The 10546-nt window shown below is 52.1% G+C and overlaps 1 protein-coding gene across 2 annotated transcripts; it reads right to left on the reverse strand.

Annotated features, from left to right (window-relative positions):
• Window positions 1-1231: 1231 nt before the first annotated feature.
• LOC100729186 (galactose-3-O-sulfotransferase 2-like) lies at window positions 1232-9645 on the reverse strand. 2 transcript variants are annotated; one of them, XM_063236948.1, is made up of 5 exons: window positions 9543-9594; window positions 4677-4763; window positions 4151-4397; window positions 3601-3877; window positions 1232-2899 (listed from the first exon to the last, which is right to left on the reverse strand). In XM_063236948.1, exons 3-5 carry the CDS (start codon window positions 4165-4167, stop codon window positions 2081-2083), a joined length of 1113 nt encoding a protein of 370 aa, XP_063093018.1. In that variant the 5' UTR covers window positions 4168-4397; window positions 4677-4763; window positions 9543-9594; the 3' UTR covers window positions 1232-2080. The 2 variants fall into 2 exon arrangements, with proteins under 2 accessions (XP_063093018.1, XP_013012754.2); XM_013157300.3 differs by lacking the exon at window positions 4151-4397 and having other exon boundaries at window positions 9543-9645.
• Between the last annotated feature and the right edge of the window lie 901 nt (window positions 9646-10546).

The following is a 10546-nucleotide window of genomic DNA, read 5'->3' on the forward strand; positions in this document are numbered from 1 at the left end:
TCAAAAGAGAAATGAGGCCCCGAGGGTCCTTAGTAAAAGGGGGGTGAGGAAGAGGAGTCCAGCAATTCTGAACACTGATGGCTTCTAGTCTGGATGGGACTGAGAATTACAGTCCTTTTAATTTTTATTTTCATAGGCAAATATATTTTATATATGGTCAACACTGACTTTTTATCATTATATAAACTTAGGATGACAAAGGGCTCCAGTTTGTCCTCCCCTTTTTAGAATATAATCTCCTTTTAATGGAAACATTTTGCAGTAAAGGTTTACTGATCCAATACTATCAAATTCTGAACACATTTGTTTTTCTGTTTTTCTGTTTCTGTTTATTACCAGTCAATTACCTTTTTTTAGCTTTTTAGACAACATTAAAATTTTTAACAAAATCCTTTAAGTGACTTTCTTAGTAATCTAAAATATATTAAATCATTTTATGTCTTTTTACCACCTTTAAAAGTTATACTTTAAACACTGTAACTTTTTAAACTGGCTCAATAACAGTATGACCTGGCTTTATTTGGTAAAGCCAGTATGATCATAAAAACCATAAACATATATATATATATATATATATATATGTGTGTGTGTGTGTGTGTGTGTGTGTGTGTGTGTAAATATACATGTATATATGTATAAAATACTTTTAAAGGCATGCCAAGGTTGTACATAATCAGTTGAGGATTAAAACATTAAACAAGGTGCCACAAAAGACAAGACCAACATTAAAGACACAAACAAAGGATTTTTTGTCCATGGTTCAGCGACCTAAAGGGAAATAAATTTTTATTATGACCCTTAAGTCCAATAAGCCGCATGGAACCTGCAACAGTAGTTTCAGAGAAAAAAGAAATCTAAATGCTAGTATTGAGGTAACAGATTGAAATGAACAAATGGCTCCACCGTAAAAACATACCAAGCACAAAACCAAATCGATAAAAAATCCCAAATCACAAATGGGCTAGAAGCCCTGTCCCGGAGGGCGTCCCGCTCCGGTGCAAAAGGAACCAGCCAGCTCCTCTACAACTTCAAAGGTGCGCACTCAAATTACAAAGAACAAAAGATCCAAATACTTACAGATGTTTCAAGCCAATCAATCGGTGAAAAAATGTGGGGAGGGGTCCCCATGTAATCCCGGACGAGGCCGCAAATGTTGTACTCTACTCAAAAAACAGGGCCCCATGATGAAAAACAGGGCAAGACCCCAAGATGACAAACGGTGCAAGACCTCTTTTTCAAAAGAAGCGCTTTTATTTTAGCTGGCCCAGTGACACAGTGCAGATGGAATTTGCAAAGCTGTGCAACTGAGTTAGAGTTTTGACTGATTTTTATAGTCCATTTATGATTAGCTCATTGATCATTAAGTACATAGTGATGGGAAACAGAAATAAGGTGGGCCTTTGTTCCCCTTTGCTTGAGGTAAGAGGCATTTCACAGTGGGTGGTTAGCCAATTCATAGCCCTTGGTCCGCCAATTCCAGGAACATTTGTCTCTCCTGAAGGGAAGAATGGTTAACACAGCATCATTTGTCTCTTACAAGGGGAACAAAAGTTGACATAGCACACAGGTCACTAAGGTGGAGGGGATGACGCATTACAGAACAGCAAACCGACGCGGTCAGTTAATTTATAACTATGTGGTTGGTGCTTGGTGACTAGGGTAATGAGCTCAGTACTGAATGACAATATTACTAATAACTATCTTTTTAAGTAACTATTCTTGTTATCTTTTAATCAATTATTTTAATCTTTAACATCTTAGTATAACATTGGTATGGTCTCTAAATCTAAACTAAACCGTTTTCAGTCAGAAATAAACTGCTCACCACGCTGCCGTTTGCAGGTCCAGCTCTGAGAGTGGTCCTGGGTTCTTCCCTGAGAATCAGTGCCACATTGGGTCAAGGAAGTTCTGGGAAACGCTCTGAGGTCCTTTGGGACCACAGCCCAGTCTGCCTGTCAAGCATATCCCCTGGAAGCCCTCTCACCGCAGGGACAGGTGGACTGTGCCCCTGGTGGGTCAGCCTGAGGGTCTGCGGCCTGGATGTCCAAGGAAGGCTGGAAAGGGGCAGGCCCCAAGGTCCCTAGTTCTCCAGGAAGGGTATGCTTTTACGGGGTTTCTGGGGGAACTGCAGCGTGTACAGTCGGGCCATGTACTGTAGCTCAGGCATCACCATCCTTTGGCACAGATGTAGCGTGGCGTTGTCCAGCCCCGGCCGCAGGACATATCCCAGGATGTCTGCATCACCAGACTGGTAGGGGCGCAGCCGCGGGTCTGCAATGCTCGCCCCGCTGCGAGGCGCTGTTTCCTCCAAACATAGAGTCTGGAGCTCCAGGCGGCGAGCACGCAGCTGCTCCACCTCTGCGCGCAGGCGGCGCGGGCCCAGCTCAGCGCGCACGCGCGTCCAGAAAGTGCGGTTGAAGTGCATGTACAAGCGCCAGTCCAGGGCGCTCCAGCTCAGCGCGCGCTCCCGGCCCTGGGGAGACAGGCTCACCACGCTGTGCGGGCTGCGCGCGTTTAGCCGAAAGGCTACCACATCATCCAGCTGCCAGTGCAGTAAGCGCCGCAGCAGTACCATGGACTCGTCAAAGTACTCGGCGATTAGCACCAACTGGAAGCGCTGCTCCACCTCCACCAGGCGAGCACGCACGTATGCGTCATCAGCAGCAGCATCGCTGTTGAAGCCCAGGTCAAACCACATGCTATTGCGCGCATACACGTTCTCCAGCCCGGCACTGCTGTTGTAAAAGCGGTGCGGCGCCTTCAGGAAGGCTTCCAGGCTGCTAGCAGCGCGGAAAGCAGGTGCATAGTTCTTATAGTAGATAAAGGAGGACTCGAGCTGGGTGACCGGGTGCCGAAGGATGGAGAAGTAGAAGGTGTCCTTGGGCATGATCTTCTGCACCTGTGGAGACACAGCGGGAAGTGCTACAGGCTTGCGGAGATGACGGGGCCCAGGTACACAGAAAGCGCCCTCCTGATGCCCTCATGCCTCAGGGCAATCAGCTAGACAGCCATGCTGCTGCAGGGAGGCCGGGCACAGCCTGCGAATCTCTGGCATCTGAGTTCCTCCTCACTCCTGTTTCCCATAGGGATTCCCATGTTACTCACTGGGGTGACAGTCCAGGACACCCCTGGGCTGCCTGTCTCCACCAGCACAGCCACGTGCTACTCTCCTCCCGCATCACCTCTCCCCGCCCAGCCCCGCCCTGCCAGTCCAGGCCTCCGTGCAGCCCACCACCCAGAAAGCCTGTGTTCTGGGCTGCACCTGTGCCAAGTCATACCACACACACAATTCTGTTTGGAAGGAAAATCAGTGGAGCCTCGGAAGAGCTGATCCCTCAGCAGAGACCCAGATGACCAGGAGGGATTTCTGTGAGGCACATCCTCACCAGAGTATTGGTACCAAGGTCCAGAGCAGAAAGAGCTGCAGGCATAGGAACCAGACAGAACTACCGGTGCCAGGCAGAGGACTGCAGGTTGCTGGATCTCATTCCAAGAGCAACTGCAGGCCCCTGGCAGCCTGGAGTAAGAACTCTGCTCCACTTCCTGGCTTCTGCCACCCTGAACCTGTAGTCCCCACTTTGCCCAGCCTTAGGACCCTACCTCTGGCAGGTTGAACCGCAGGTGGTTGCACATGATGTTGAATTGTCGAGGAGGCCCAGGGTGAGGCCCAGCCTGCAGAGCACCCTCCACGTAACGTGCCACGAAGAGCCAGGGGAAGCCCAGGTGGAAACTGCGGCCCTCAGGCAGCGCCACAGACAGGTTGTGCGTCTCAGCATAGCGGTAGAGGATGTTGAGCACTGTGCTGCTAGCTGTCTTGTGTGTCTTGAGGAACATGATGTTGGTAACAGGTGGCCTCTCCACCTCAGCCCTGAGCTGGCTGGACGGAGGGCGCAGGAAGGCTCAACCTTGGCAATGTGCCATTTGCAGAACCATGCCCTGACAGCCCTTCTCTCCACACCCCCGACCTGAATCCCCAATCCCAGCCCCATCATTGTGGCCCTTGTCTACAGCCCCCCTCACCCTGCAGCCCAGGAGGCCCACTGGGACAGATGATTTCCCAGCCTGCAGGCTCAGCGCCAGCTCAAACACCTCTCAGACTTACAACCTGCTCCTTGGTATCAAGGTACCCACATAGCACTGGCCCACTGACCTCAGCCACACATCCATTATTCCCAAGCTGACCCCAAGCCTTCATCCTGGGACAGAAGGGCCGTGAATTGAAGCCAGCCCAACATGGGGCCAAAGTGGACAGGTGCTGGGTCCTCCCTACCCCAATGCCAGAGGGCAAGGTCCAGAGCCCTGCACTGGCCTGGGAACCAAGGGATGGGCAGGAGCACGTGCAGAGTTGGGGCTTCTTGCCAGAAGTGCCATCAGCTGGGAAGATTACTTGTGGGATTCTGGCAGTAAGAAAACACAGGTTTGACCTTCACCCTCCCTGACCTCACACTGAGGGCCAGGCTACCTCTTCAGGGGGCCCGGGACACTAACATCTCCCAGGAAGGCCCGTTGGCCTTTCCAGTATGGGAAATAGAAGCTCAGTGGGGACATATGACCTGCCCCAGGCTGCCAGCAGGTGCTGATGCCCCATAGTGGACAGCATGAAGTCCTAGCCCAGCCCTTAGGATTGCAGAGGTAGGGACTTCTCCTAGGGTACAGGGACCCCACACTGGACTTACGGCAGTAACAGCTTGACATGAGTATGTAGGAGGCCAACCAGCAGGAGCACAGCCAACACCACAAGGAGGAGGATGGTCCAGAGCGACCTGTGCGTGAACCTCAGTGTCACAAAGGCCCACACAACCCTCCCTCATCCTGGTCCTGACCCTGTCACACCACCACACCCAGCTCAGCCCACTCTATCCAGGACCAGGAGAACAGGGTACAAGGGCCAGGTGGACAGGGAGAGAGACACAGGCCAGTGTCAAGCTCCAAGACCCCATGACTGTACTGCACACCTAAACCCATCATAGAGCACCAACTGGTGCCAGTATGTAAGGGTGACAAGAGCTGGAGGAAGTCATGATATTGAACCCAGTGATGGGTTGGCACCCTGCTAAAGGACACACAGTTCATGTCTTATACTCCGCCCCTTTCCTGGAAGGACATAGGTGGTAGTCTAACCCTAACCCTAACCCTAATCCTGCTAGCAACTGACTGGCTGACAATGGACTAAGGCAGGTATCTGGCATGGTGGGGCACATGCATCTACTCAGGATGGGAGAGCAGGAGCAGCAAGCAGTGAGATAGGGTTCCCTACCTTGCTGACCAGAACAAGGCCCTCACATTTCTGATGCAAGAGGCTCACGTTTGGGCAAAGGCCCTACAGAAGATTCCTAGTCTGAGTACTGGGTGCTCCTGGGCCTTCTCACTGGCCAGAGTTGGGCTGGACATGCAAGAGAATCACCACCAAGGCCACACCCATGTGTCCAGGTGGTAGCCACAGCTTTACAAGTCACCTCCTGTTCCATGTGCTCTCCTGTTTTCCATTCCAAAAGTATGGGTCTCAGAAATGCAGATGGGAGGATGAGAAGTTCCTTAAGTGCATACATGACAGTTCCGAGCCCCAGGGCAGTACCCCCATCCAGCCCTGCAAGGCTCCCCTCTAGCCACACTTTCATCCTGCAGGCCTAATACCCTTACCTCCACACTTTCCCCCAAAGACCTCTGGCCACAGCTCAGAGCAGCCTGGAACATCTCCCTGGGCCACAGTGGACCAAGGGGCCTTTGTGGGCTTCACATTTGCGGTGTACAGAAACTTTGTGGGTGCTCAGGCCCAGGGCAGGAAAGGACAGATGGAGAAAAGTGAGTGGCCAACAATGATGGTCAGCATCCCTGTTGGGGGTGCCACCTCTGAGTGAAAGGGGATGACTGCTCTCCATCCCTACAGGACTACCCTGAGTCAGGTCCTAAGTCACCAAGGAGCCATACACAGTAGCTTAGACAGTAGCTCCTGGGAAGGTGGCTGTGAAGCCTGTGCCTGAGGGACGGAAGGTTTTACAGCCCCATATAGTTAGGATTTAACCCATCTGATAAGAGCCCTGCGGGGACTTACCTGTCACTTACTTGGCCCTACATTTATTTGTTCCAGATAAAGCCCTTCCTCAAACATGAACAAGTTGCCGCCCAGCACACACTGGCCATCTGATGGTCCACCAAAAGACTGCCCAGGCAGGAGCAGTCCTGAGACCCGGCATTGGGGCAGAGATTGAGGATGTGCCCAGCTGGTCACCTGACCCTACTCTAGCTACACACACCACCCTGCAAACCCACTACCTGCCTGAGGAGGGGACACAAGAGCCACAGCCCAGAGACCTGCACACCACCCCAGCGAGTCTAACCTCTCTCATCTGTGGAAGGACAAAAACAAAGTTAAAAAGTAAATAGCATTTCCCAGGTACAAAAAGGAAAACTAATTCTCCCCTTAGGACATAGACTTAAGCATCTCTTGGCTGTGAATCTACCCTTGAGACAGAGATGAACCTCTTAAAAGTTTAACAAGCTTGCTGCCACCATCCCAACTGAATGCTAACCAGGAAGGTGGCCAACTGATACCTGACTGGCTGTCAATGCGGGCGGCTCCCTGCATTAAAGGCCACAGACATTTCTTCTCTGTGGTAAGGCCAGCAAGCTTGTGCACGGGGCTCCCAGACTCCAGGAGGCCCCAGGATGGACTCAAGGAAGTGGTGCTGCTCAGTCTCCTGCCTGGGCTGTGTGGCCGCCCTTCTTGAGAGCCTGGGTGCCATGGATGCACCCACCACACATCCTCTTGGTATGACCATGATATCAACCCAAACAACCCCATGCCCTCATCTATCTTCATCCTGAGAAGGAATTACTATTTACTTTTAAATTTTAAATTTGTGTTGCCTCCATCAGAAAAGGCAATCTAGCCAGCCAGCAGCAGGGGACCTGACACCCACTGAAGCCCTCAGCTCACTGTGGCCTGGGGCTTCGCTCCAGGGCCTGTAATTTGTCCATAATGATTTTCAGGAACAGCTAGTTCTGTCTGCCTGTGGGTGCTGAGGGGCAGCTGCCATGACCACTTTCACCCTACAGTCCCTTCCTCCCAGGGAGAGGCAATGAAGGGACAAAGGCTTGCCCAGGACTGACAACCCTACCCACCCTGGAGCTTCTCATAGCCTTCCAGGCTGAGAGGCACAGTAGGGGTAGGAACCCTGCTGCTCACGGGAAAGAAGGCCCTATGCCAGATTGTTCACACTGTCTCCAGACCTGCCTGGCAGGAGCCCCAAACCTTTGCATCCCCAGACATGTTGTCACTACAACACAGCAGCAGGCAGTTTAAGCCTCCACACACAGGTGCCCAGAGGACCCACCCAAGGCCACACAGGACCCAGAGCCTGCACCACTGGCCAGTAACCAAGGAGAGGTGGATGGTCCTATATCAGAGACTGTGTGAGTCATAACCATACCTTCAAAGGGAGAGGGAACTGGTGGGCCCAGGGCCACCTGGAATGTTTTATCCAACTACACCTTTCTGGATGTTTATTTCAGCAAGGGCTTAGCCACTAATGAATGGGGAAACTGAGGCTTTCTATCCCCAGGCACCACCTGAGCAGCCTTCCCCTACCATGGGGTCTGCACCACATACATTCCCCATGAGGACCTGTCTGCATCCCAGGTCAGGGGTCACCCAGATCTGAACATGGGCCACTGACAGGTTGGGGTGACATCCCAGCACCTACCAGCACATCACCCACTTGGCTGGGGTATGAGACAGGTCATCAGGCTCTATACCTAATTCAGACACAAGCCAGGCTTTTTCATGGTGACTCCTATGGCCAGAGCTACTCCTCTCCTAGACTCAACCTCAGGTGGGGACCCAACCAATCTGGAAGACATTGACTTCTCAGTGAGGAGCTCAGGCTGGGGCTTCCCAGACAGGGAGTTAGCCTCTGCCTTCTCAAGAGGTTCTTCTAGTTCCCTATCCCACCCAGACATGACCACCAGTATCGACACTGGCAAGCTGGCCAAGCTTCCACACTCTACCAACCCCAGGAGTAGAGCCACACAGCCTCAAGGCTACAGCCCGTCACAGGGCCACAGAGTCCTGTCCGTTGGTGAGACTCCTGGAAGGCATATTTCAGCATGGCCCACAGCCACAGACCAGAGTCCCTGACAGCAATGGAGCCTACTGAGGATGCCTCCAAGTTGGGGTCACCATGAACCTAGTAGTGAGACTTTGTGCCTGAGGCATCATCGCCAGGAGTGCTGGCAGGTAGGGCCCTGATGGGCAACTTTCAGCCTAGGGGATTCCAGGCATAGACTCTGTGTCTCTGCTATCTTTACTAGCAAACTGGATTTACCACAATCAGTGGACAGGACTGGGACCCATGCAGGCCAGTGGTCTTTCATCTCTGCTGCATGTGGCTCCTCCAACTGGCCACAGCTACAGATGCCCCTGCCTGGTTGTGGTGCCCACCCCATCCCTGGGTCCCCACATCTATCACTCCTTGCTTTGCTAACCAAATGCCCTGGGCCTGGAGCCAAACCTCCTGCATGTACAGTCCTAGGACAGTGGACAGGAGCTCATTGGGTGGTGCTGTGCAGGGCCAGGAAATGACTCAACATAACTAGGACCCATGAGCTCCAGGAGTCAAGAGCACCCAGAGCCCCCAAGGCCAAGGACTTGAAGGATGTAAACCCTAGCACGCACTGCAGGAAACCCATTCTGCAGCAGCAAAGACAAGATCCCAGATCAGTGTCCAGATGTCCCCAGCTCCCCAGGCAACAGCCCTTTCAGGCTGCATGGGAGCTTGGCCCTTTCTCAGGACTGATCACAGCTAGCTTCAGGAAGACCAGCTGTCCACTACCATTACCTGTACAGAGTTTAAAATAAGATATGGTGGCAACTCCTGGTTATGGGGGGCAGGGATCAGAGGCTCTGAGCTGGAGGGAACCTGGGGACACCATCACAAGTGTCCTCACAAGTCACGTATGCAAAATTGGCTAGAGTCAGGATATGGGAAGTGGTGGAGGCTCCACCCTCCAGGAACCCCCAAAACACCAGAGAAGCCACGGGAGTAGACTGCAAGGTATCTAAAGCACCCCTGCCTCTGTCCCGCCTAGACAGAAGGAAAACCTAACTCTCCCTATCCCCTGGGGAGGTGTACATCATCAGTCCCCCGCACAGAGGTGAAGACAGGGACCCTACCCTCTCCAAGGCCCCACTCCCTGCTTTTGAGCATCCTGAAATGCACAGATGTGAGGGACTCCGGCCAAAGACTGTTCTCTAAGTACAAACCTAGTCTTGGGACAGAGACATCACCCAGACCCCAGGCCACCCCAACCTCATGGGTCCCCAGGCCCCAGGTACCCACAACCACCCAACTCTGAGTAGGACAGGGAGGGGTTTCTCTGCCATCTAAAATGAAACAAAAAGAGGCCAAACTTAGAGAAACCTTAGAGGTAAAATTCCCAAATCCAAGCAGAATTTTAAGACAAACTCTTCTCTCCAGGCTTCTCAAGACACCCAGGGAGCAAAGCACCTTGATCCACTGTGCCACCCTGCACCCATGTCTCACCTCTGAAAGCCACCCAGCAGAGACACCATGCTGCCTTAGGACTCCAGCAATGGCACCAGCAGGTGAGGTCTGAGTGGCCTCAGGTCCCGCCCGCCAGGCTCCCCCAGCTGTCAGCTGCCTGGGATGGGGCGGAGGCACCATGTGGGGTGTGGCCACTGTGGCCAAGTGCCATCTTAAGTCTCAAGAATCTCACCTGCTGGCTCCCAGTGTGGGCCACACCCTTGCCCCTCACCTCAGTCAAAGGATTTAATTGTTCCATTCTCAGGAACAGCTGGGTCACCTCCTGGGCTAGAGTGTGGGAAGCTGAGCTCCTCTCTGGGCCTCTCCTCCTCCATCCCCAGGCAGACCCTGGCAGCCCAACTGGGTATGCAAAAGGACCAGTCCCATCTCACTCACCCACCCTCAAAGCCCCTGGACATAGCCTGGTAAGCATACAAGGACCAGCAAGGGCTCCCCTCCCACTGCTGAGGGTGAAAAGAATTCACTTTTCAGAGTTAAAATTCCTGAAACTAGCTATACTCCCTAAGCAGATTTGTCTTCCTGTCTTCTATTAATACCAGCTACATATTATCTTTATCCAGTCATACCCTAAACTCATACATCATCTCAAGCACTTATTTCCCATAACTCCTTGGCTGGAGTTTGAATTTGTGTACTTACAACATATATAATGTCGTTTTCTTTTAGGCCAATCAGTAATAATGAGCTAAGATATAACCAATCAATAACCACCAAATACTCTGCTTCTGTACTTCTTGCTTGCAGGTATAAGCCTTAGAGTACCAAAGATCAGACTTCGGGGAGAACATGGTGGACAGATAGCAGCAACTACAGAGGCTCTCTGAAAGACCCACCTTAGAATCCCGGAATGGTGCGGAGTGAGGAATCCTAAGCAAGAGAGGAGATACACCCTGCTGACCCAAGAACAAACTGGGCTGAGAGATACCAACTGGGAATGCAATCCTGGTGCTATAACAGGAACAGATAAAGCCTCAGCATGGAAG

Source organism: Cavia porcellus, unplaced genomic scaffold, assembly GCF_034190915.1.
Source record: "Cavia porcellus strain 051 isolate PalLab524CR breed Dunkin Hartley unplaced genomic scaffold, mCavPor4.1 scaffold_26, whole genome shotgun sequence".
Classification (NCBI taxonomy): domain Eukaryota; kingdom Metazoa; phylum Chordata; class Mammalia; order Rodentia; family Caviidae; genus Cavia; species Cavia porcellus.